Consider the following 27,950-nt stretch of genomic DNA (forward strand, 5'->3'; position numbering starts at 1 on the left):
GAAAATAATTAAGCATGTTAAATTAAATTTGTAATAATATTAATTGTATATATTAACGAAGAAAATATAAAAAAATACTTAAATAAACAAAAAGATAAAAAAAAATAAAAAAAGTTTCTATTTTATTTAATTATATAATTGTTATTGTTTTCAAATCTATTTGAAATAAGGTATATCACCTCTCATATCATTTTTGCTAACTATCTTTGTGGTTTCATGCCGTTCATATTCTCCAACATTTCTTCAAGGCAAAGCAAAGATTGAATTTTCTACGAAGAAATTCATGCTTGCTAATGTTGTTTAATTTAATACTATTTTTTTTCATTGCGTCCGAGACTGCAATTAGGGCGATTTGACAAGACTAAGAGTTTGGATTTAGAGGATCTTGGGGAGTACATCTTAAATTGAGATATTAGATTTTTTTTTAATAGATTTTATAGTACCGTGTAAAATTAAAGATTTCTTAAGATTTTTATTATTTTTTTAATGATATATCTTATTTTAAAATTTTAGATAATTCTTAATATGTTTTATATTGATCTTACTTTTAAATATTTAATAAATATAATTGAATAATTAAATTAAATACTTTCCTTTTTTCTCCTTTCTCTTTTCTTTCACTTGTAAGCTTTCCTTTTTTCTTTCTTAGTTGACTTTTGTTTTATTTTCTCCTCCCTTTCTCCTCATCTCATAGCTTCTTCTTCTTTTACTTTCCTCTTTCTTCTTCTTCCTCTGTGGCGACCCACCCGCTTCTCCTTTTCCTTTCGCCGCGAGCCCCTCTTCTCCCTTTTGGAACTCTGTCACAACCCCCCACCCCCAGCCAGCATCTCTATTTTTTGTTTGTTTATTTTGCTTGCTTCTTCTTCATCTCCTTCTTATTGTTTTTTTATTTGTTCTCCTTCTATTTTGTTTTTTTGGTTTCTTCTCCTTCTGTTGGTTCCGCGTTTTGCTGTTAGGGAGAGAGAGTAATCTTTTTTTTTTTTTTAATAATGTGTAGATCTTCAAAGTTCTAGTACAAAAATCCATTCTTCATGCTGTAGATCTATCCAATTCCTTTATTTGAAGATCTATCCGATTCCTTTATTTGAAGACCAAATCTTGATGCTCTTAGGACGACACCCCACACACGATAAGGATATGATGGATGGAGGGTTATGTATACAACCAGGAGTGTGAAAAAAAAAACAAAATTGATCTGAAATCCAACCGAATTCCTTTGAAAAAAAAACTAATTATTTTGGAAAAAAAAATTGAATCGAACCACTTTGTAAAAACGGTTTGGTGAACCTGAGTGTTTTTGAAAGAGATTAGCTCAATCCAATTATGTTCTTTAGTATAACTGATCCATATATGGGAAAAAATAGATAACCAAATTGAAAAATAGATGCATGGATGTACAAAAAGTCCAACATATTAGTCATGCCATTAAGTTGTAATGTTAAATGTTAATATTTATAACAATAAATAAAGAGGATATCACTTTTATAATCGTTTTTTCTCTCTTCTTTTAAATCATTTTATGGTTGAAAAACACACTAAACAACTTTCTCATAATTAAATAAAAAAATAAAGCAAGTCATGTACAAATGAGGAATGCAAAATTTTGAACAAATTTTGATTTACATATTTATTTTATTATTTTATTCCTTCAACTAAAACTAAATTCACTTAATATTGTAACCACCTACTAACCACTCTTTACTGTTTCATTTATAGAATTATATTAATAAATAATATCTAAAACTGAAATCAATTTTATTTTTTATTTTTTTTAAAAGATAGCTTTGACACTTGATTTAAAAGTTGCATTTAAAAAGTTTTTAAAATCATATATTTTGTTTAAAAGAATTATTTTTCTAAAATATAAACTTTTTTTTGCAGTGTTTCACTATTTTTGTACTCTTAGATTTGTCTCTATATGATATTCATATTTATTAATGACAACATTGCATGAAATGAATTTTTTTAACCCTTTTAAGCATCACCATCGTAGACTAACTATTATTATTTAGAAAAAAACAATTTCAGATTTCATACTATCTCACTATTTTCTTAACTTTTTCTTAAATAAATCCATATTACTTAAATATTATTATTTCTTTTTGTTTTTAAAATCCCAAACTATCCCACTATTTCCTTTAATTTTATTTTTATTCTGAAAAATTTAAAATGTATTTTTTTAAAATAAATATAAGAATTATTTTCCAGCAATAAAATAACTTTATACAATATAATATAATAGAAATGCAACACCGCACCTATATTTCTGCCAGTAAAGATAAATGTCATTCGGCCCAAGAATAGGTTATATTACTGAAGAGGTGGAGGTCAAATATAATTGACTTAGACACGAGAGTGGTTTTTGTTAGTGCAGAAACAGAGAAAGATGGATGAGGAGAATGGTTACAGTGGGAGTATCAGCTCTAACTTGGAGACTACAAAAGCAGAGAGATCTGTGTGGCTGATGAAGTGCCCTTTGGTGGTGGCTAAGTCATGGCAGACCCATCCTCCTTCTCAACCTCTCGCCAAGGTTGTGCTCTCCCTTGATCCTCTCCACCCTGAAGAAGACGATCCCTCTGCTGTCCAGGTTCTCCATCTTATCTATTCAAAATCCATTTTTAGCCCTAAATTCATTTCCTAATTAATATTCGATTTCGTATCTAAGTCGGATACCTAATCGCTCGTTAACATTTATTGGTTGCGAATGTTTTCTTAAAACCTTGAATGCTACTCAAGTTCAGTTTCCCTTTGAACTGCGAAGTGGTTTGTTTGTTCCTCTTAGTTTGTTGTTCAGTTGCGTACTGATTCCTGGAAAATGATGTACGCATAGAGAGACAGCGCTTGGATAGATAATACATGGCGGTGAGGTTAGCATCGATAACAGGTAGTCCAAATTGAGATTTTATTCAAGATCGGGAAGGGGAGTATGGATCGTAAATCGGGGGATTGTAACACGGGTTGTAAGATCCTACAAAATTAATGAAATTCATATATATGCACATATAATCATATATATGTGCATATATAAACTAACGTAAATCAGAATATGACACTTGAAGACATAATTAAGCTTTAATTCAACATCATAAGCAAAACAAAATGTTAAGCAAAAAAAGATGTGCTGAAACTGAAAAATGAGTGGAAACAGATGAGTGTTGAAAGAGATGAGAGGGAGTGAGAAAAGAGGGAATTGGGGAGAGTGTAACGTTTTGTGAAAGACAACAGAGGAGAATGAAAGGATCGTGGGAAGTATTTTGTTGATTGAGAGACAGAATCCCAAAATTACTGGAGCGGTAAAAGGGTGAGTGAAATTTTCGTTTTAGGGTTTTTTTGAGCGTGGTGAATTTTCAATTTGGGGGAAAAGGGGGTGCAGTTAAGGGAAAGGGGGCGCGGTGCCATTGAAGATCGATGCTGGGTTATTTTTGGGCCGCGGGTTATTAAACTGGGTCGCAAACCTGACCTGCGAAAAGCCGAACAACAACTAGCAGAAAAGCACCGTGCTCACCAAGCATCGATCTTCAACGACGATACTGGACGATCTGGCAAAAATATGACGTGGATTTAGAAATTTGCAAATTTGAGTAGATTTACTTTGATTTTAATAAGATTAGACAATTTTGTCCTTATTAATTTATCTATTTTATGGTATATGATTTGCAAATCCATGTTAGACAAGTGACCTCGGTTATCTTATGAAGGAGGATTGAACTAAGATACACAAGTTATCCCCGAGTCAAAATTTAACTCTCTTTTTGATTAAGAATGCAGCCCTTATTATGAATTACTCTAAGAACAATTCAAAAACAAACTTCTTTAAAGCAAAATATAAACAATAATAAACAACAAAAGTTTAAGGGAAGAGAGAATACGTCCAGTACCCAAACAACCCACTTGAGATTTTCATTATCTTGTAAAATGTCTTTTACAAAGTCTGAACCACACAGGGACAATCCTTTCCTTGCATTCAGAAATCCTTTCAACTTAAGAGATCCTCGATCCCTTAATCAATTTCTTTGAATGAGAAGAAGAAGAATTTTTTCTTTAAGAGAAATATATTACAATTGAAGATTACTCAAGATTCCTTATTGAATTTTGCAAGTGTTTTGGCCAAGGAATTTTTTTTGAGAGTTATAAGACAATTTGGTATTCAGAGGATAAGACAATTTGTTCGAAAAAACTTTGAGAAATTTCGTGTCCCAAGTCACTTATTTATAGACCTTTGATGACCATTTAAAAACTTCTTGAACAGTTGTGACTCTTGGGAGTTATTTTCGAAAATTCCTTACTAGTAATCGATAGTAATCGATTAAAAGTCAATTACACAGTTAGTTTCTTCAAATTTGAAATTTGAATTTTCATGTCTGGTAATCGAACACACAAGCTGTAATCAATATATAAGTGAGGGGCAACCCTCACCCCTTGAGCTAGTTTTTGAGATTGAGTTAGGCCTCTCACATTATTCATTCTGAGATGGTGTTAGAGTCCTAGCGCCTTCCTTTGGCTTTCGCACACAGGCCCTAGCGCCGTTCAGTCCCTTTCTTTTTCTTTTCCATCACCATGTCTCACTCAAACTCTATCTTTCACACTGCTCTTACTGTCTCCAACATCAAGAATCATGTCCCAATCATTCTTGAGATGGAAAATGTCCAATACGTGACATGGGCTGAACTTTTCAAACCCCGATGAACCTTTTTGCTCGCTGTCTCTCTCAAATCTCTTCTCTTACCTTATCTCTCTCAAATCACTTCCCTTACCTTACCTTCCCTCCATCTCTTATTTCTTCTTCTTCTCACCGTCATGACGGATACAGGCTTTAAAATTTAAATTTAAATTTCTAAATGCTGTTACAGAACGTTTAAAACTTCTGGTAATCGATTACAAGCCTTGTGTAATTAATTACAGGCTCAAAATTTAAATTCAAATTTTGTAAAAGCATTTCAGAAATTATTTTGGCCATTGGTAGTCGATTACCAACGAGTAAATATCATATTTATGAAATCTCAAAACTTTTTTGAAAAATATCCTTTGGCCAAATGTGTGCATCATCAATTAAGAAACTCTTCCTTGTATTCTAGGAACTAAGTTCATCAATTATCTTGAATGTCTGGATTTTTTACTTGGATCAAACGTGAGAAGCGTTTATCTTTGGCATCATCAAAACTTCATATCATATTTGCTTCTACAATCCATTCATTTTATGGTATATGATTTTAAAGCAAATAAATTCTGTATTTTAATGATTGCTTATTATATGCATTTTGTACTATTTTCCCATATGAATTTATTGACTGTGCAAGAGGAGTGAAAATCAGCTTCTAGAATTGTCAACAATATAGATAAGTGCTTCTGATTAATATTTGTTGATTGTGCTGATGTAAGATAGTCATTGATTTATAGCTCATTCATAATTATGCCAGTTTACAATGGAGATGGCAGGCACAGAAGCTGTGAATATGTCCAAAACTTATTCATTGAACATGTTTAAAGACTTCGTTCCTATGTGTGTCTTCTCTGAGACTAGCCAAGGTGAGAATCGTAATCTAAGGTTTGTGTCAGTTGTAATTTTTCATTTGTTAATAGCAATTTCAAAATTATCCACTATTGGAGCAAGTATCCATATTATATATATAGTCTCTTGTAGATAATATAATGTCTATTTAATCTTTTAATTTATACTTTTAACCACATAGTTTATCATCGAAATCAGTAAACCATAAATGTGTTAGGCCCAAGGAAGACATGGGCCCAAATTGATACTATGGGTCCAATTGATACTCTTAACAGGGTGTCTAAAATATGGACAGTATATTCTAGCAGGCGTTAAAGAGAGAATGCTCAAGGTAGTGGGACAGAGTTAGTTATGGGGGATGAGGGAATATAGGAGGATGGCATCATGAGGGAGAGGGATTGATTACAATTCTGTTTTTATCATTCAGCTATTAGGTATTAGACTATTAGTCACCTCTGAAGGAGCTTTGATCTAGGGATGATAGGAGGATCCTCTTGTAATCAATCATACTCGGTGAATAATACATCATTTCACGCTAATTTACCTTTTAGTTCCTAACAAAATGAAACTCTGAATAGAACGATAATATTAATTTTAAATAGAATTAATGTAAAAGGAAAATACCAAGACTGCTCTTCCTATTAAGAAATGATTCTCACCAAGGCCAAAGCATTCCCAACACTACTACCCAATTCTTGCCTACCTCCCATTGACCCACCTCTCCAATATATAGAAATGATTTCCTATCTCTCTCTACTCATCAAACGCCACCTGTCATGTTCTGTTCTGTTATTCCCCTAACTGTCTCCATCTACTCAAGCATATCAGAGTTTTTTGTTGAAAATTATTTTAATTTTCCATGCCAAAAGGGTTTTTATATAAACTAGTGAGTATCCCTTGTTTTGTGTAGGTTTGTCTTTTTAAGTGTAGATAGAATTTAGGGTAAGCCTGGATTAACAGATAGAAACTGTTTGAAACTAAAATGAGGATGTGTGCAGTTAGATTTAATGAGAGTTTCAGAGTTTGAAATTTTAAAATAGAGTTACAACAGTTTAAAGGGACGTGTGTCAATTTCATTTTCCAAGGGAAATTAAAATCATAATTAATACTCAATAGTGGCAAATAGTGCTTCTTAAAAACGACAAGTCCCTAGAATGTTAAAAGATAGGCTGTTCTGATCCAGTATTCAAGATTTTCTGTTATGATTAAATCAATAAATCATGCCCCACTGTCAAATAAAAGTACTTAAATTTAATAGATAGGGCTCTGCCCCACGATCCCAGATTGAGTATTACGATTAAATCAAGAAATTAAGCCACTTTCAAGTAAAGGAGCTCAAATTTAATGGATAGGGGTAACATGAATCAGGTAACCCCATTGTAAATAAGAAAACTCGCCCTATTTAAATCCAAATGAGTAAATGGGGATGTGTACTGGTACTAAATTTGGGTACCATGTAGATCTAGTAATAGGAGAAAGCCACGGGTTGGGGACTGAGACGAGGATAAAGATATCTTCCCATATGGGGATGGGGATTATTTTTCCCATACCCATATTCCGTGCCATCCTTATTGGCAGAACAGCATATGAAACCTCCTATATTGATTTTGAAAAATTATTTTCTGTTGTAAATATGATGTTTATGTTGAGATGGGATGCTGGGAAGACAAGTAAATCCAAGATGGAAGGTGCTTGAGTTTAAGCAATACAACCATTATTTAGTTTTAATTAGCATTAATAAACACCAATGTTATATTTCACATGTATATACAGAGTTTTTTCCCTGGTTGTCACGTTGAAGCTTAGCTACCTTGAGTTGGGTAACAGCTTTTATATTTATTTTAGGTGGCAAGGTTGCAATGGAAGGGAAAGTAGAACATAAGTTTGATATGAAGCCCCACGGTGAAAACATTGAAGAGTATGGTAAATTGTGCCGAGAGAGGACAAACAAATCTATGATTAAAAATCGACAAATACAGGTATGTTTATTATTTAATTATCCCTTAATGTTTCTTGCTTTCTGTCTATGATAAATAATTGATTATTTGGTTCCCTTGATTCAATTGGAAGGTTATCGATAATGATCGGGGAGTTCTAATGAGGCCAATGCCTGGAATGATTGGTCTAGTTTCATCCAATTCCAAGGTACATAATGTATACAATCTCGTATCTGTTGGACATGTTGCTAACATGCTTGTAATTGACTCTCTATCTGTTGCTTTTACTTGTATGAGATTTTTGGCCAGTGTGGAAGTTTAATGTTAATAATAAGAACATACAAGCATTATGACTCTAAAAACAATTATGAATTTATGATATAATAGCGCCAGTCATAAGCAATATCTATGTGATGATACCATCATAAATATTAAATCTCAATGAAATTTCATTGGTGTAAGATGAATAATATTTGTTCCAAGGAGAAAGTTTGGGCTCTCAAATGTGTATATACATGGAATAATTCTGTGAAGTCCCCCCACCCCCTTTACAGGACAAGAAGAAGACACAGCCGGTCAAGCAATCTGATACAAAGAGAACGAGAAGAGATAGGGGAGAGCTGGAGGATATAATGTTCAAGCTATTTGAAAGACAGCCTAATTGGGCCTTGAAACAGCTCGTTCAAGAGACAGATCAACCTGCAGTATGCTTTTCTGCTCTGTTTTTTTTTTTTGTTGGTGGTCTTTTTAACTAGAGTCTAGAGAAAATGCTAGCAGCACACTCTTTTGAACACAAATTATGATTTGAAATTAATTGAAAATCACATTTTCACAAGTCTCACTTATTTAAGGAGTTTCTCTCATAATAGTTTTTAATATTTTAATCAATAGTGTAATGTGTGCTAAAAGTGTTAAGAGTGAGTTGTTAACACTCCTCTCTTTACTATCTTGGGTTTATCTTGGTGTGTGTCTTCTTTGACTTCTTAGCTTGATTTTGTGGTTGTAGCACACGTGCACACACACCATGGCATGTGTGCACACACGCGCTCCACACACTGCCTGCCTGGCACACACTCCACTCACTGCCTGGCGGCCATCCCCTCACACTCCACCCCCTTTTCCTTTTGCAGCAATTCTTTGAAAAAGATCCTGAATGAACTTGTGACCTTTTCTTTCGCAGCAATTCTTGAAAGAGATTCTGAACGAACTTTGTGTTTACAATAAAAGAGGTGCCAATCAAGGAACTTACGAGCTGAAGCCTGAGTACAAGAAATCTGTTGAAGATACGAGCGCCGAATAAGTGCTATGTTCTTTACATTATACTCTTAACTCCACCGAGGCACAGACCCTCCAAAAATATAGGCTGATGGAAGAAAGAATCTTGGGACAACAAACAAGAAGCAAACTTTGTATCTGAACCGTGAAGAATACCTTGTTTATGACTTTTTTTACCGATAAATTATCAAACATGCAGTTGTATACGTTCAAAAGGAATTTTAGCAACCGAAAAATTAATGTTATGTTGCCTGGTTACGCGTAGAATATCTCTGCCACTGTACATGGAGTTGTTCTGTTGTAAAGACCTACCTAGTAATATGATGCTCTTCTCCTAGTTTATATGATGATTATTTCGGGACAATTGAAGATGGGCGGTTTATTTTTTTAATCCTGAAAATATTTTCTTCTGATAATATAACATGGTAATATTATTTTCAAATATTTTTAAAAAATGTTATATATCTGGGAATAATTATTTTATCACCTTGTAAGTTGTAATAAATATGAGAATAAAGTTTTTCAACCTCCTGGGAATAAAACAAATCTGAAACAAATGCATCCTAATTAGTTTAGACAAGCATATTAAAATAAACTTAAACAAAGGGATACTATATCAGCACTCAGTTAGTTACTTTTGGCAAAAAAAAAAAAAAAAAAGAGATGCATTTGGGGGAAAAGGGACGAGGGATGGAGGGAGATAAGAAATATATATATATATATTTAAAATTCTTCGTCCCCTTTCCATGAAATCCTAATGTAATTTCATACTAAGTTTATACAAATTTAAGATGATGGGCTGTTTAATAATTGAAAATGTATTTGCCACTTATTGATTGAAATGAAAATGATGTTTTGAAGAATCATTGAATGAAAAATGTATTTGCCACATATATTGATTAAAACCCATTTCGTTGTACTATACAACTGTTCAATTTGGTCGACCCCAAGAAAAAAGAAGAGAATATTCTAAGTAGGAGAAAGCAACATGCTTCCATGCAATTATTTATTTATGGATCGGTTGAAAATTGGATTAGACAATTTAAGTGCCAGAAGTAGCTAACAGCCAGTAGTACTGTAGTATAGCTAGTATAAATATAACTACATAGATTTAAGCGATAATGATTATATATCCCTTTCGAATGTGATGAACAAATATGTAGGAATATGATTCTTCTATTAATTAAAATTAACTAATATTGATGGATAAAAAAATGTAGATAGACACACGATTGTTAGATTGGAATTTTCTCTATACAGATTTAGACTGCTATTTTGATACTAAAAAGTAAAAACTCACGACTTTTTTATTTGGTATCCTTTTAGTCAAAAGTATAGGTGATTTTGACGAAATTCATTTTGAATCATTGAATTTAATCAATATGTGTTTAAATTAATATCATTCATAAATTTTACAATGAAGAAATCTTTACACGAGAGAACTAGTTTTGGATGTAAAATAAATACGTCCTTAGTTTATTTTCATTTTTTTAAACAAGTTCTTCGTATAACATTTTTTTTGGTTAACAAATAATTCACATGTAGTTTTCCTTTTTTATTTGACCCTTTTATATATTGCAAACTAGTCAAATATCTGGTGCGTTACAAGAGTACTAATTTTATAATTTATAATTTTTATATTATTATACTATTTTTTCATATATTTGTTAACTTTTTGGTAAGTATACAAATTCATTCAAATAATACTTTAAAACGATAATATGGAGTGTTGAGTCCACAAAGACTTTTACTGTACTCAAAGTTATGTATATATAATTTTTAAGCAATTAATAAATTGATTCAAATATTTACAATATGTGACATTAAATGTAAATTTGACATAAAATTAAACTATGAAGTTAGCATGTATAAGGACGAGAAAAACAAACACTCGGAGCACTGAAGTGATGGTCGATGCAGAATTACGAACATGTTGGGGGCTTAATCTACCAAAATTATTCTTGATGTAATGTTAATGATTTATCTCTATTTAATATTATTTCAATTATCAACCACATCTACTTATATACTCTAGCCATGATTCCTCACATGAAAGAACTTAACCTATCTAATCCTTTAAGAGATAAATTAGACAAGTTGCATTATAAACAAAGATGTATAAAATAGACCAAAAACACCATTCTATACCTAGAGATGAATTATTTAGATGTTCTTTTCTAATTCTTAAGAGATAAATATTTTCAATGCATAAACCTATAACATCACATGAACATGGGTGATCAAACCACAAACATGATAATAAGCATAGAAAAGAGACAATAATATTGAAATAACATTAAATAGATAGTTAGAATCATTACATCAATAATGTTTGGTTGCTAAGCTTCCAACAATGGGTGACTTAGTCTCTCATTGTCATGAGAGACTTACAAATACAAAAATGGGTGAAGATAGTGGAAGAGAATAGGGGAAAATGAAATGGAAAGGAAAGAAAAGCTCCAAATGGATGGGTCTCTCTCCAATGGACATGTCTTAGCTTCTTGTGTTGTGTGGAATGTTGAATGAATGTGTTCCCTCCTTTTCCCCCTCTTAAAACGCAACACAATCATGTTTTTCGACATTGATTGTGCGCTGAGTGAGGTTATGCGTTAAGCGAGGATTAAGTGTCAAAACTGCTATGTATATATATATTTTGGGATTAAATTATATAAGAATTTATAATTTTTTTCTCTTGTTTTTTCCTTTTTGTGCTAATAATTCGAATTTTAACATCATTTAAGTTTTTGTGCAGGAAATATTTTAAGTTGATAAATTTATGATGCTTAGTGAATAATTGGCGGAGAAAAACAAAGTAAAACCCAAGAAGCAAATTGAAGATCTAAAGTTTCTTGCTTAACGCGTCTCAGATGCTTAGCGTGCGATGCATAGGCTTAGCAAGCAACACACGCTTAGCACCAGCATAATTCTAAAAAGTAAAGGATAATTCTGGAAAGTGAAGGCGCGCTTAGTGCGAGACACGCGCTAAACGCGAATATGACCATACTCGCTAAGCACGCTAAAGGTTGCGTGAAAATCAAGCTAATTTGCACAATTGCACCTATAAAAGAAGGAGAGAGAAGAAGGAAAAAAAAACATATAAAAAATTCAAGAGAATACAATTCCTTATCGAAAACAAAGGTTAGAAGAAGGAAAAACAATCATTAGGAGTCATTTCTTCCCTCCATTCCCTTTATTATCTATTCCTTTTTCTATTCATAATCCTTTTACAATTGTAAGACCTCTTATGACAATGAGAGGCTAAACCCCTACTTTTGATATAATTCTCTTCCTATCTATTTAATATTATTACCTTTTGTATTATCCTTTCTTGTGCTTAGTATTATTGTTTATGGCTTGATCACCCATTTGCATGCTACGTTTTAGGGGTAGCATTGGAAAACATTATTTTCTAATAGAATTGGGAAGGAGTATCTAAATAAAGTCATAACTAGGAATAAGTTGATTTTGTTTAGCATATTATACATATTTATTCTTAATGTAATTTATTGTTTTATCTTTACAAAAGGATTTGAGAGAGAAAATAGATAAATTAAATTTTTTCACTCGAGGGATCTTAGTTAGAGTATATAAGTAGATGCATGTGCAAATTGAAATAATTATAAATATAGAAAATTAATTAATATTATATCAAAGAATAACTTTGGTAGACTAAGTTCCCAACATTCTCATCTTCTGAATTTAACTTCTATAATAAGATTGAATTTTCTCCTTTTTCTGTTTTAATTAATTAATTCCCTATTTTTTTGTTTTACCTTCTTGTTTATTTTAATTTAATTCTACACCAATTTGTTTTACTATTCTTTTCACCACCTTTTAAACCAATTTATTTATTGCTTGAAAAAATTACATACTTATTTACCTAAGTACAAACAAAGTTCATGTGGATACGACACTTAGACTTCTGTTTTAATTTTACTACTTGTGACAATTTAGTACACTTAGCAATAGTCTAACAAAGTGGCTACGTGCTAAGCGCACATGCACGTGACATCTGGCTTCCCAAGTGGCTTTTCGCACTAGGTGAGTGTGGCGTGTTGAGCAACCGAGGCACGCATGTTGAGTGAGGATGACATGCTGAGCGATACTCTCCAATTTTTCAAGTTTCTTCAATGTCTTCTATTGTTTCTTTACAAAAATATACCATAAAAATACTATAAATTTACCAGTTTGAACACTTAGTGGATAAAAATTCAAAAGATACCAAAATCCTAATGTTTAACAAAAAAAAATAATAAAAAGAAAACAATCAGATAATTTTTATGTGACTTAATTACAATATTTATGTAGACATAGTAATTATTAATATTAGCATAATTTCCGTATGATATAGTATTTGTTGGAACTAAAAAAATCTAGGTAAATGCTGATGAGATTTTGTGCTAATAAAATTTAAGATTATCTTAAGGATAAAATAACTAAAATATGGACTAGCTTTAAATCCACGAACAAAAAGTTATATATTATTAGTTTTTAAAGTAAAAAAATGCCACAAATATTAGTTAAAAGATGTCACATGTTATTCTTTTCTTTAAAGCATAAAATATTTATCTAAATTTTTACTTTAGGTCTTACTTTGTCTTGGACATTTTCCAATAAAATTACAACAATATATATACTCCGTGTATATATGACATGATTTTGCGTGTTGATTATTTACTTATTTAGTATCCTAAACTGCGACGTACAGGCTATTTACTGCGTGAAGTTGCATGAGGGGGTTTGGCCAGACAAGATTAGTCATTTAGTTGGTTCTAGGCCATTAACGACTTTAATTTAGGTTGCATCTGGTGTCGAACGCATATTTGCATCAAGTGGAGTTTGAATATGTGAATTACACCGAGCCAAGAAGATTGGCGATAGGCCTTAGGAAACAAGATTGGTCACCCCACCACATAGATGTAATTCAATCGTGCAAATCAACTAGGAATCTTCTTTGTCAGCTTTGAAGATTTTTGGAGCAACCTTTTCCCCCTCTCAAAGATTCCAATACCATCTTCTCATCAGTATTAAGCAAAAGATCAACTTCATGTAGACCTTGCTGCATTGCATGGGACCCTTCTCCCACCTTAATTTAAAGAGAATAGAAATTGGAGGACTTTAATTTGTCACTCCCATGAACGTGGATTCCAAAAGTGGCAAGCCTAATAAACGAAGAGAGAGACGCATAGCATAGGAGCAGTGGATCATGAGCCGTTTTACTTGGGGATGTATCCTTATAGGACAATGTTGTCAACGGTCCCTACCCCGCGCTGCCCTGCCCATTCAGGACATTCTTTCCATGCATCAGTAGTAAATATCATCTTTATGGAAGATAAGAGTTCTCATCACGGAAAAAATGACGACTACACTCTCAAACCCTAATACACTCCCAAAGAGGTAATTAAAGAGAGAGAAAGAATTATAGGTGTAATAAGTAATATGATATGATAAAAAGAAAAAGATAAAACTCCCAATTGAGTCGTGAATATTTTAATGGTCTCATGTTGGAATTTTTTATGTATAATTATATCAAATATCCAAGTTGATTAAAATTGTTTGTTATATAAAAAAATATTCTTGACCTTATAAGAAAAGAGAGAAAAAATTTATAAAGTGTTTGAAACCATGAAGTGTTAATATATTATTGCCATAAACCACTAGTTTATGAGGCTAATTTTGCATCCTGTTGGTGGCTTTTCTTTTATATACAAGCTCGCTTACGTTACATTCATTGACAGGCAAGCATATACGCATTGATACATGGATAAACTTACATTGACCATAATAATAATTTTTTACGATGTATCATGTATTATACCCAATTCTGGTATAGAATTAATTTTTTCGGCTAAAGAATTAATCCTTTTTTTTTACTGAAGATAAATATTTGAAACTAATTAACTTATGTTTTTAAGTAATGTTTTTTTACCAGAAAAACCGTTGAAAACATCAATTTAATGTATTTTTAATGCTCTGTTCATTAAAAAAAAAATGCACTGTTCGCATTTCAACATCGTCAGTTGCAACACGTCCAGCAACAAGGTGTTAAAAGTTATTTTTGAGTTGAAATTCCTTAACACATTCATTGGATCTAGAGGAAGTAAGAGAAGATAAAGAAAAAAAGCTTTCTATTCTTTCATTGTTTTGAAAAAGTACAGGGAAATAAATAAAATGATTAAAAGAATTCTTTCATTTTATTTGACTATAAAAAGAAAGAAAAAAAATGCAATTATATGAAATGACATGTTTTTAAAAAGGTAATAGTTAGTATATATTTAAATTGATGTATTTTTAATCCATTGTTCTCATTTCAACGTCATCCGCAGCAATAAGATGATAAAAGTTAGGATTAACATAGTATCTGGAGGGAAATGAAGGAGAGGAGATCTAGAGCGAAGGAATATTTAAATTTTGTTGTTTGGTTCAATTTTTATTAGAAAAGGAAAGGGAACAAAATCTCTCTTTATCAAATTCTTGCTCTCTTGGAGATTTTAAAACATTTCAACTGATGAATAAAATGTCTCTATTTATAAAGTTAGCAAAAGTAAAACCACTTTCTTTCCCTTGTGCACTAAACAAAGACATAGCTATTTCTTCCTTCCATTTTTAAAAATCTTTCCTCTTTCTTCTTTTCAACTAAATATGTCTAATCAAAATTTATCTCTTTCTCTCTTTATTTCTTTTTCATTAAAATCCCTCTCATTTTCTCTCCTAGTTAAACCAGATTAATTTTGACAACTCTAATAAAATAACTTTGCAAGTATCCCACTATTACTCGAGCGGTTCGAGTAAGAGTTTGGGTCAAGATACTTTACTTCGATCATGTTATCTACTAGTTCAAACGGGATGCCTATAAAGAAAATTAAGAGATAATGTGTCCTCCTTCCAATGGATTTTTATGCTCAAATTGAAAGTTAATTTATTTATTTTACCTTTTCTATTATATCCTATACATTATTTATTTGAAACATGTTACTATTTCCACTCTCAGTTTAAATTTCTCTCTCTCTCTTTCTCTCATTATCTGTATCCGGTGTAAAAAACAGTTAGACAGGGAAATGGTGAGATTTGGAGGAAAAGGGTTTTCTGTCCAGATTGACACCGAAGGCGAAGAGTCGAACACTATGATTTCAATTCCTGCCGTAATCATCACGAAAGATTGTATGGTCAAAAAGGTGTAGTTGGAAATAATTTGCTCCAAAACACATCACAATGTTTTTATTTCTTTTTAGATTATGGGCTTAGTACACACGCAACTTAATTGCAAGTTTTTATGTGGAGGCGCTATCTAATCAAATGCACAATCCACTTGTAAGAAAAAGTTATGTGAAACTAAATTCACAGAGTATATGTTTTTTATTTTTCGTTAATAGTACGATTTTTTTTAATAAATAAATAAAAATAATAACTAATAATTTTTTCTTAAGAGCATGTTTATGGTCTATCTTGTAGAGTGTTCCAATTAGATTAGTCATCATCTATTTGTAGGTTTCGCTGTAAATCTAGTTGGGACGTTTCTTACCCATTAACTTGTCATGTTTTTTCATAAAGGTTCAATTACTTATAACTTTCGTTGTTTATATATAGAAGTATTCCTTTGATTAAAAATGAACTGGATATTTTTTAATAAATGTTGTTAGTGGGAAAGACTAAAAAAGAGAAAAGCACCGTTTTCCGGATGAAGATGGCTTAACCTTTTCGCGCAAAACTCCAAAAGAAAAAAAAAAGACAATAAAGAAAATCACGTGGGTTTTATTAATTTAACTTGCTGCTGTAAAAACATGAGCCAAAGCACGTTGAGGGAGAGTAGGGATATTTCCAAAGTTAGGGTATTTCACTATTTCGAGTAGATTTGAAGGAAGAAAAATCATTTTTTTTATAAAACAACTTTCAATATTTTATTTAATTAAAATAATCAAGTCTTTAATTAATTATCATTTTTTTACTATCGATTATATACACCAAGTCTTTGATTTACTCTTGAATTTCTAAATTGTATAGGAGAGAAATAAAAAACGTACGAGATCATTTTTTTTCTCCTTTCTTATTTTCTCTATGGTTAAAACTTTAATTTACTTATCTATTTTTTCACATTTTTTCTCCCTCACTTATTTCTCACCCATTTCAACTGCACCAACTGAAATAAGTGTAAGGGAATTGAATATTCTTTCCAAACCGTATATCGATCCATCCAAAATTTCTAATCTTTGTTGATGGAAAAAATTTCTTTTACTTCAAGTTCTACTGTTCTTGCGTAGCCTTCAACTATCTTTGGTTGTTTGAATTTCCAAAGCTAACAGTTTTTTGCGTTTGCCGTTCCCTGCTGAGTGGGTTATGCACCTATAAAAAATATCCATCAATTCACATAGATAAAAATGTTCAATCTATGATACAGTAAAGTAAACATACTTCTCCAATATCTCTATGATTAATGTGGTTGTCACAGGACCTTAGATACAAATTACAATTGAGGTTTCCTTTTAGGCTCTTCTGCTGAGCATTCCCTTTCAAATCTCTATTATATATCCACCTACAAAGGTTCAATGTTTGTGCCAATATTACTTTTATGCATCTACCCCAAAAAATAAACATCTTGAGGATTTGGCATTGCTAGCTCATTTTTACAAATAATACTCCAATGACAACTAATGCGGACCGTTGCTTTGGTAAGGTAATATTTTCATTGAAGTATTTGACCTGCCACGCACCACTAAGGTCTGAATAATGCATGATTGATTCATGTCTTGTGCCCCAATTAAAAAAGTCCAAGACTAGTCCAACTTTGCATGCAAATGAGATAGTAATCCCTATCAGAACAACTTAAAAATAAAAATCCCCCATATTGAAGATGACTTAACATAAGTGACCAATATGACCAAAATAAAGTGCACATGCTAATCAGTGGGAACTAAGCAATGAATGCAACCGTGGAAAGCACATCAAGTTTGGTTCTCGTTGCGTCAAAGCTCTCACGCCTTTCAACATCATATATGTTCGGGCATGGGGAGGAATAGCGTCCCTCGGATGAATTCAACTAGTAATTGATTTTATTCCATTTTCGATTCCCTCTTTTTTCAACATTTTAATCATCGCTGTTTACCATTGTGTCGTAAAAACTTCTTAAACCAACCAACATATCCGTGCAATATTACAGTCAATGGATATTATGTGTTTCATATAGCATTATTATTACGTACTAATAATGTATATTAATTAATAGGCGGCATGCAGCATCTCTTTTATTATTAAGTTAGCATAAACTAGCTTATCTGCTAACAAAGTTAACCTTAATCAACTTTCATTATTTACTTTTTCAATTACATTTTTATATCCCTTTAGATTATTTAATTATATGTTCAATATTAAGCAAATCTGATTCGCTAGTCAATTTTCTCATGTTTTAAACCCTCAATTTCTTTTTTATATAAGCATTTAGGGTTTGTAAATATGAAATGAGTTAAAATTTAAAAAAAAATGTGATGAAATTTTGGTAAAAAAATTGAAGAGATTTATAGTATATGAAATTAAAGTATGGACATATTTTTTCTTAGATTTTTAAATAAAATTTTATGTTTATTTGATAAGTTTCAAAGACTAAAATTAATCATAAAAAATTGAAAGCTAGAAATTTAGTAAAAAAATTGAAAGTTAGAAATTTATTAAAAAAAACTGATAAAATGGATATATATATATATATATATATATATATATATATATATATATATATATATATATATATAATTCTTTTAGATAGTATAAAGAAAGAAAGGAAGGAGAAGATGTGATTGAAAAATTGCTTAGTAATGAATTTCTTTGTGCATTTTTAGCAAGGAGATAACAATTGAAATAAATTAATAATGGTGATGAATAGAAACAAAAAATTATGTGTTTTTAGTAATTCAAGGATTTGATGAAACTGAGAGCTTATTTTTTTAATAAAAAAATATTTCTTAGATTTTGTATGTTCAAAATATTAATTTTATTTTTAATTAGGGGTAGTTGGTCTGTTGGTCCAACAGAGGGATATACTAAGCCATAAAATTGCCATCTTGAAGGAAATTCTAGCTAACTCGCTCTATCTTGGATTCACATTCTATCCTGGTATACTCGGACCGGGTTGAGTTGCCTGATTTAACGAGAAAATACAAAAAAAAATAAAAAAAATCTAATTAGAGTATCAATACATTAATTGATTGGTCCTTATAATTAAATTGAGTTTGGGTTCCATTCATGATCGAAAAATTGACGAGCGAAATCAAATCTATGAAGGATTTGCACAATTTTTTTGCTTTGGGAATAAAGTTTCTTTATTATGTGTGCTATGATAAACTATTGAGTTTAATATTTATGTTTGATTGGACTTCATATTACCTAAGGGAATAAAACCCTAGGTTTGCTCAAAGGGGTTTCTATATTCAAGAAATTGAGCTTAGTCTTTCCTTGTTATTTCAAACTTCAATTTTCAATACGTGTCTGTATTGGATTAGAGTTAAGTACATATATGAAGGGAATTTGATCCCTAGTCATTTTCATGTATAGATTTTTCATCTAGTTACTTCAAAACCTTGAAGTTTTAAGAAATAGTTCATTGTCGTTAATTAGTTAAAATTAATTCTTGAGTACTAGAACACTGTGATTGGTTCAAATAATCGTTAATCGTGCAAGTTGGTTATTGAATTACATTTCTCGTTAGGAACATTAATCCTACTTTTTACTTTATTATTGAACAATAATTAGTTATAAATATTTCACATTTTGATTCTTTTATATCAAAGCATATCTTCCTTTGCTAGTTTAATATGTGAAACTATTAAAAGGGATAATTTTTTTGGAATTTAATAAATGGAGATAAATTTCAAATTAATACTCAAAAAAGGGTACAATTTTGACTTCTAAAGTCAAAGTTGTAAACTAATTCATAATTTTTATTCTTTTTTTCCACTGAAATCATAAAAAAATAAATGATTTTTGATTTTTTTTAATTACAACTTTGAAGTTCTAAATATTTTAATTTTTTAAAAAAGTATTTAGAAATTGTAAAATATTTATAATTTAAAGTCATATTTTTCTGAAAAAATAATTATAAATGAATTTAAATTATTTTTAGTTTTTAATTTATAGTTCAATATTTTTAATGTTTTTGTTACTAACATTAATAAATAACGTTAAGATAAAATTTATCAAATAGTATTAAATTTTTGACAATTTAATGTTATTTGATAAATTTAAGTTAATATTATGTGTTAATATTAGTAACAAAAATATTAAAAACATTGAACTACAAATTAAAAATTAAAACTAATTTAAATTTATTAATAATTATTTTTTTTAAAAAAGTATGACTTTAAAGTCATAAATATGTTTACCACTTTTAAATATTATTTTAAAAAATTAAAATATTTATGACTTTATAATCGTAATTAAAAAAATCAAAAATCATTTATTTTTTACGATTTCAATAAAAAAAACAAAAATTGTGAATTAATTTATAATTTTAGTTTTAGAAGTCTTAAATATCTTACAACTTACTCATTCATTTATGGATATTAATTTAAAATTTATCTCCATTTGATAAATTCGAAAAATAATTTCCCTATTAATAGTTTCACCGGTTTAATCACTCATGATCAGATCCCTCGAGATGGATTTGATTGGAATAGTGAGATATTGCCTTTGGTTTCAAGATGAAGTTGAGTTATTTTTTACTAGTATATTGCTCTTTAATTATTCCTGATGGTATGTGGTTATTCATTATTAACATATATATCTTATGTTAATAGGGTGTAACCTTGGGTTCCACTAAGCATTTGAGAATACTGTTAACCATGTAATTGGTTTTGGGTACCCATTTGTGTCCTATGTTTAATATTATTTTTATTCTTTTGCTGATTAAAAAAAAATTGTTTTTGGCATCAATTTATATAAAAAAAAATTCATTTCAATTTTATTCATGATCAACTTGCTTTAATTGCCCCTTATCCTTAGGAGAAGTCGAATGATTGTTGCTTCCTCGAAAAAGAGACGTCTCAAACCCCACTATACAGTGAGGATATATATAGTAGCCTAACCACCATTATACTACATTCATAGTATGATTTTTTTTAAATTATATATATATATATATATATATATATATATATATATAAATGAGAGATAAAATTATATTTATATAATTTTAATAATTATCACACTATATTTATAATTTAATATAAAATATAATTTTTATTGATTTAATCATTTAATTTCATCAAAATTAGTCAACAATAAAAAGATAATCAAATAATTCATATTAAATATTTATATTAAGTTGATTTTAATTTATATAAAAAGTAATAAATGATTTTGGATTAATATGAAATTTTAGATATGTGATTCATGAAAAAGAAATTTTCAATCCAATATAAATTTTAAGAAAATAATATTTAATAAAAATTATAAAATTATGTAATAATTATCTAAATTACACGAATATAATTTAATTTTTCTTCTATATACATATATAATGAAATGATATAATTCAATGAAAGGGTTAACAATTGTATAATATATTCACATATTGAAGTGCACGAAGAAGCTGAAAAGCTCTGCAAACATTTAGCTTAACAATGCCTAATCGTGAACTTGAGGAGAGGGTTACAGATTCTCTTTGTATAGTAGGTGCTCTTCTACCCATATCTCTGCCCCATATCATTTCATGGTTCCTTCTTTAAGCCACATGTTATTTCATGACAGTCTCTTCTTTAATGCATTATTGATATTTTAAATGTTATAATAACCATATTAATTGAGATAGTTCTCCTCCCAAGCACTTCGAAGCAAGCTCAAAAAACATCCCAATGTATCCGTTGTTTACTTAGCAGCCATATTAATTGCTTGCCTTTGTGGCACTGAATTAATTAGCAGCCATATTCCTAATTTAAAAGTTAATCCTACGATAATATGGTTAATTCAACCCTTCTCTTTGCGTTCATTCATAATTAAAAAGAAAAAAGAACAAACATTTGCGATACTATATAGTGCAATGCCACTTTGCAAGGATTAGTCTATGGTGGCACCGAACTATCGTGCATAAAGGATTTGGACCACAACTGTTTGCTTCTAATTTGCCACTTGTACTCAGTGCACATGCAGTGTTGGCGTCATTCTTTAAAAATCAATCCTTCAAGTTACACCTTTTGTGTGCCCGCGCGGTGCATGTGAGTCGTCCTTGCAAATTACACATACTCTACATCACCCTTGATTCCATAAAAATTTTCTAAGTATCACTTCCGAAGATTATTTATATTAATTATTTGTAGATTAAAAATATTTCAAAAAAAATTATTTGATAAACAATTAGAAAAAAATATACTAATGATAATGATAATTTAAAAAAAATTATAAGTTTAAGATAAATTTATTATTATTAATTAAATTAACCATTGTTTTAATCTTAGTCAATTATATAATTGAGTTTTGTATATAATAACAGAAGAAATAGTGTTTTTGGACAGAACAGAATATATCACCAAAATAAATATCAAGGGTGATTCATACTTAAATTGTAAGAAGATGGGCTAATATTATATTGAAATGCCTCTAGACTCTAGGGGTCTCCATATATAGAGTCCAGCAGAGAATTGAAGAAGCAAAGAGTCGTGAAAGGAATGGACGCATTCTCTCGGGCAGAGAAAATCTGAAGTTTAGCTGTCAGGTGTGTACTTATGCGAGCCAAAAGGGAAGGAAGTTTGTGGAAACGCAATTAAGACCCCAACTGGCTTGGTCAGGGTGGTATCCGACCGGTCCATGCAGGCCGGGTCAGACCCAGTGCATGTCAATTTGCTCCACCCCCAGCTTTTGTCATATAATGCAATTACTAGTATAGCATGGCTGTCAGATACATTTGCAATTAATGATTAAATCTTTATTTTATGCTTCAAAAGATCACATCCATGGCATTAGGTGGTCAAACGAGACTCCACAATTCTTCGATTTTTTTATATAAAAATTGAACATGATATCAAGTTTATAATATTTACATCCTGTTCAACTAATTATCTTAGACTCTCTTCATTAATTCTTTCATGTTTATTCATCAACTCAAGCTTAAATTTCAAATAAATTAAAAACATATTATATATCCCATGATTAATTTCCCCTTTTAAATTTCGGAAGAATGGTCTGATTTAAAAAGTAGTAGGATGGGCGGCATTATGTCTGTTAAAACTTAAAAGCGAAGGGGATCATTTCAGCAACCAATCCGCATATTATGCTAACTTTTGGGGTGGGAAGTAGGAACACTTCATTAACTTCCATTTGATTATAGTGGAGGTAGTAGCTGCAAAATATTTCTGCATATATTATACATATGGTACGGCTTCGTGAATTATATAATGCGAGTACTAGAAAAAAAGAAGCTAGCACAAAACTATAGTATACTCTAGGGACTGGTCATCGTAGAATAATAAAATATAATACAGAGTCCGTCATGACTTATTATAGAATAGGAGAAAAGGGGGTAGAGGGCTGCAGGGTGAGGGAGTGTGGTGGGGTTTAGGCTTTCATGGTGATGAGAACGCATGGGGCATCCACCGCTCCACTCGTGCGCGCTATCTATCAATGGCGGCTCCAACAATCATCATTATTGGCATGGTGTCAAAGCCGAACCATGCTAGTTACATAGTAATTTCTCTTGTTCTTCTTGTCCATAATCACATCAAATAAGAATTACGATTCATCTTTAAGTCGATCACGAACCAATTTAATTATGCATAAATTTAAAAGATCAAGTCAACAAAATCAAGTTTAAGAAAAATAATCCGTTTTTGATTAACTAATTTTATAAAGAAATTAAACAGAAATGTTATATTTTAAAATATTAACAAAGAGTAATAATACTTGAATATTCATTTATGTTAAAAAACACATCAATATTTCTCATTTCTTTCTATCTCTCTTTTTTGTTACATAATAAATTATATGATATCTTTATTTTTCTTTATTTCTCTCTTTAGAGTTTTACTTGGCATCTAGTAACATTGTTGGTGTTAATTTTTTTCATTAACAAAATAACTATATATATATATATATATATATTAAAACGGCTTATGTTTAAAAATAAATAATAAAACTTATGAGAAAACTCAACATATTATATTTACAAATAATGAGAGAGATTTTTTATTTTCCTTGTTAAGAAACAAAGCAATATAATACTTACAGTTGTATAAATGTAAATACAAGGCAAAGAATTGTAAAAACAAAAATTAAAGAAAAAACCATAAATATTTACAAATAATGAGATTTTTTTATTAAGAAACAAAGTACTATAACACTTATAGTCATATAAATGTAAATAGAAAGAAGAAAAAAATCTTAAAAAAATAAAAAGAATGAAAAAAACAAAAGAAAGAAGGTAAAAATAAAAAGAGAACAGAAAAGAAAAAACAAACAAACTTAAAAAATCAAAGAAGTAAAAAGCTAAGAAGGAAAAGAATGTAAAAGAAACAAAATTGAAAAAGAAGAGAAAGAGTTAGGGGAAAAGAAAAAGAAATGGGAGGAAAATGATAAAAAAAAACACCCAAATTTTAAACACATGTAAAAAATCAAGACAGGTTGTTTTTATAATTTACACACCTCTCATAATAGATAGTAGATAGTACGTAAATTTCTCTCACTCTCATAATTTCTGAGTAGCTCAAACACATACCGGACCTGTTTATTTTTCTTTTATTGAAATTGAAGTTTAATTGGTGGTTGTCTTGTCAGCGAAGGAGGGTGGAATAGAGCAAAGAATGTGGGAGACAAGCAGAAACATTTGAAGGGTACCAACAGTTGACATAACGCCTTTTTAGGGTGACTGTGGGTCATACCCTACTGCATTCCTTCACTATATTTATATCCTAAACTCTTGCATCTCCTCCTCACCACTTTCCTCCCTCCTTTCTTTTACTAGCACCTAGCTAGGACTCAATTCTTTGGTTACTTAATAGTAGTTCCTTTTTAACTATCTTTCTTCAATGGCTGACTCAGCCTCAGCCTCAGCCTCTTCTTCCAGAATGTGGTGCTCCATCCCCGAAAGGTTTCAGCTGCATGCGGCCATGTTGGCCCTGCAGTTTGGCTATGCCGGCTTCCATGTTGTCTCAAGAGCTGCCCTTAACATGGGCATTAGCAAACTTGTTTTCCCAGTCTACCGCAACATTATCGCTTTTCTCTTGCTCGTTCCTTTTGCCTACTTCTTGGAAAAGTAATTAGTGCAAACATAACTAATCATTTAATTAATCCCAATTAACTAATCAGTTACAATCTAATCTTCTTCAATCAGCACTTTGTTTTGCATTGTTTAATATTTTTTCTTTTCTCCAGGAAGGAGAGACCTGCCATTACATTAAACTTCCTCTTACAGTTCTTTCTTCTGGCTCTTGTCGGGTATGTTAATTTTTTTACATCACGTCCAATTAATTAGGTTTAGGTGATTGGAAAGAAAAAGAGCAAAAAATATCAGTGTTTTTGTTTTCAAGAAAAAGAAGAAAAAAAAAAGTAGAAGGAATATTGAGCACCACCGTATATCAAAATTAAGCTGCGACTATTGACTAATATTTTGCATTACACAGGATTACAGCGAACCAAGGTTTCTACTTGCTTGGCTTGGACAACACATCCCCTACCTTTGCATCAGCCATCCAGAACTCTGTCCCAGCCATTACATTTCTCATGGCAGTCATACTCAGGCAAGCTAGCCCATAATTATTAATTAACTGTTGTGCATGCACAGAACTTATGTACATGCATGTCTAAGTCACGTGATGATGTAATAAAAATTGAATTTCAGGATCGAGCAAGTGCGGCTGAACCGAAAGGATGGGATATCGAAGGTGGCGGGAACGATATTCTGTGTGGCTGGGGCAACGGTGATTACACTATACAAGGGTCCAACAATATATAGCCCAACTCCACCTCTACACAGTGAGAGACCAGCAGTAGTTGACTTTGGAACACTCTCACTGGGAGATGCAAAGGGGAAAAACTGGACCCTTGGGTGCCTCTACCTCATAGGGCATTGCTTGTCCTGGTCTGCTTGGCTTGTGCTCCAAGCACCTGTACTCAAGAAGTACCCAGCTCGTCTCTCCGTCACTTCCTATACATGTTTCTTTGGACTCATCCAATTCCTTGTCATCGCTCTCATCGTTGAAAGGGATGCCCAGGCTTGGATTTTCCAATCTGGTGGAGAAGTTTTCACTATTTTATATGCGGTCAGTTACTACTATCTATATACTACTTTCATTTCAACCTACCCTCTCTTTTTTACTTTTAAAGAAGATAAATTGAAAAAACAAAAATTGTGACTAGCTGAAAATTTTCTTCAATTTAAGAGTATATAAAATTATTAATATTTCTATATTAACTTTAGCTTAAAAATCAAAAGCGCGTAATTAATGAATTATCAATATGCAAAAGTCTCTCCATATATATAGGCCCAGCCTAATTTCATAGAAACGGAACAAATTAAAGTTGGTCGATCGCTTTATAATAAAAAGAATTTCTCTCTATCGTTGTCTGTATGCGTTTGAGTTGCGAAATGATTAATGATATGTATTATCCGAAAGTACTCATGCAATAATATAATTCTGGAGATATAAAGGTGGGTGCGCGCGTGTGTATTAGCTAGTATTTTAATGTTATAATAATAATAATAATTTGAATATACATTGCAGGGAGTGGTGGCATCTGGAATAGCCTTCGCTGTACAGATATGGTGCATTGACAGAGGTGGCCCTGTGTTCGTTGCCGTGTATCAGCCTGTTCAAACTCTTGTTGTCGCTATTATGGCTTCCATTGCTTTAGGCGAAGAGTTCTACTTGGGAGGGTTCGTCCTACCTTCCTTATCCTTTTCATTTTCTTTTTTTAATATTCTCCTTCGTGTTCTTATCATTTGCTTTTTTTTTCTTTTAACTTTTAAATCATTTATATAAAATAGTTCAAGAAAATTGTTCATTTCACATGTTAAAGAGGGAGCGTATATTAGATTAATTAAGAATAAGAGAGATATAAAACAGAGAAAAATAATAATAAACGTTAGTAGAGATATAATAAAAAAAGAAAAGTAAAGAGAATCATAACACAAAAGAAAAGGTGTGAAAAGAATGAAAAAAAAAATAAAGTAATTAATATTTTTTCTTTGCTCAAAAGCTTTCATCATTTAAATATTTTCATAGAAATTTAATAAAAAATATTTTATGAACGTTAAAATGTGATAAAAAAATTATTTATTTAAAAGTGTATTTCCAAAATACGTACTTACACAAATAATTTACAGATAAAAATAAATATTTAGAATATCACACTGGCACTTGGAAAACGATAATTAAATGAAACCCACTAAACAACAAGTAAGCTAGATCTATGGCACGGTTGAGAATGAACTGACTCAACTTAGAAAAGGCTAAGAAATCCAAAGGAACAACTTTTAATTTTAATGATTCCGCGTTCTAGCTAGAGGGTTAAAAAAGTTATAAATTTCTTTCATAGGATGTTGAATGGAAGGTGCCGTGTCTCCTTTGATGTTTTTCTCTTTAGGCACACTATACTTTATTACAAAAAAAGAAAAGTCCCTTCCAGAATTTGATTGATAATGGCTATGTGGGTCAAATTTGTGATGTTATTATAGGATCATAGGAGCAGTGTTGATCGTTGTGGGACTGTACTTTGTCTTGTGGGGTAAAAGCGAAGAGAGAAAGTTTGCAAAGGAACATGCTGCTATTACGTCCACCCCAGAGCACAGTGGCATCAGGTCCTCAAGCCATGCCAAAACATCACTCACTCAGCCACTTCTCCCTTCATCTACGGAGAATGTCTGATCAACAAAACCATGACTTCAAGCTGGGGCACCATTTTCTGGGAGAGAAAAAGGGAAAAAGGAGGAAAAAGAAGAAAATAATACCCAGTTATACATTATTACTACTTTGTGTCAGGAAGCTTGTGTGTGTACGAAGGGGCTTTCATCTTTTTTTCTTTTTTTTTTTTGGTTAATTCACATGCTTTCTTTCTAGGACTTTTAGAATGAGGGTTTTCTATGGGAATCATTACAATGATGGATGTCACGTAAAAGCGGGCTTTAAAGACTGAAATCCCATATGCTTTTATATGTTAATTAATGGTTTGATTTACTAAACGAGATTTTTAATTTAAGCTCTATGGTCACTTGTCTCGAAGGTAATGCTAGAGATCATCATGACATAGACGGAAAGGTA

General features: G+C 31.1%; 2 protein-coding genes across 2 annotated transcripts; both read left to right on the forward strand.

The window, feature by feature from the left end:
- The first annotated feature begins 2,300 nt into the window (after window positions 1-2,300).
- On the forward strand, window positions 2,301-9,074 carry LOC114414619 (transcription initiation factor IIF subunit beta-like). The gene is made up of 6 exons (XM_028378938.1): window positions 2,301-2,587; window positions 5,418-5,526; window positions 7,355-7,488; window positions 7,580-7,654; window positions 8,001-8,150; window positions 8,627-9,074. The coding sequence occupies exons 1-6, from the start codon at window positions 2,387-2,389 to the stop codon at window positions 8,744-8,746; spliced, it is 789 nt and encodes a 262-aa protein (XP_028234739.1). The 5' UTR covers window positions 2,301-2,386; the 3' UTR covers window positions 8,747-9,074.
- Window positions 9,075-24,609: 15,535 nt separating this feature from the next.
- On the forward strand, window positions 24,610-27,894 carry LOC114414620 (protein WALLS ARE THIN 1-like). The gene is made up of 6 exons (XM_028378939.1): window positions 24,610-24,946; window positions 25,066-25,128; window positions 25,314-25,430; window positions 25,532-25,952; window positions 26,415-26,566; window positions 27,368-27,894. Exons 1-6 carry the CDS (start codon window positions 24,720-24,722, stop codon window positions 27,555-27,557), a joined length of 1,170 nt encoding a protein of 389 aa, XP_028234740.1. The 5' UTR covers window positions 24,610-24,719; the 3' UTR covers window positions 27,558-27,894.
- Window positions 27,895-27,950: the final 56 nt, after the last annotated feature.

Source organism: Glycine soja, chromosome 6 (genome assembly GCF_004193775.1).
Source record: "Glycine soja cultivar W05 chromosome 6, ASM419377v2, whole genome shotgun sequence".
Classification (NCBI taxonomy): Eukaryota; Viridiplantae; Streptophyta; class Magnoliopsida; order Fabales; family Fabaceae; genus Glycine; species Glycine soja.

What these genes read in the sequence shown, in the direction of transcription:
- LOC114414619 (XM_028378938.1), top strand. Translation starts at nt 2,387, where the DNA reads ATGGATGAGGAGAATGGTTACAGTGGGAGTATCAGCTCTAACTTGGAG. An exon ending in CTTCTCTGAGACTAGCCAAG is followed by an intron (nt 5,527 to 7,354) that starts GTGAGAATCGTA and finishes TATTTATTTTAG; the next exon opens with GTGGCAAGGTTGCAATGGAA. An exon ending in AAGAGACAGATCAACCTGCA is followed by an intron (nt 8,151 to 8,626) that starts GTATGCTTTTCT and finishes TTTCTTTCGCAG; the next exon opens with CAATTCTTGAAAGAGATTCT.
- LOC114414620 (XM_028378939.1), top strand. Translation starts at nt 24,720, where the DNA reads ATGGCTGACTCAGCCTCAGCCTCAGCCTCTTCTTCCAGAATGTGGTGC. An exon ending in TTTCTTCTGGCTCTTGTCGG is followed by an intron (nt 25,129 to 25,313) that starts GTATGTTAATTT and finishes TGCATTACACAG; the next exon opens with GATTACAGCGAACCAAGGTT. An exon ending in GAAGAGTTCTACTTGGGAGG is followed by an intron (nt 26,567 to 27,367) that starts GTTCGTCCTACC and finishes ATGTTATTATAG; the next exon opens with GATCATAGGAGCAGTGTTGA.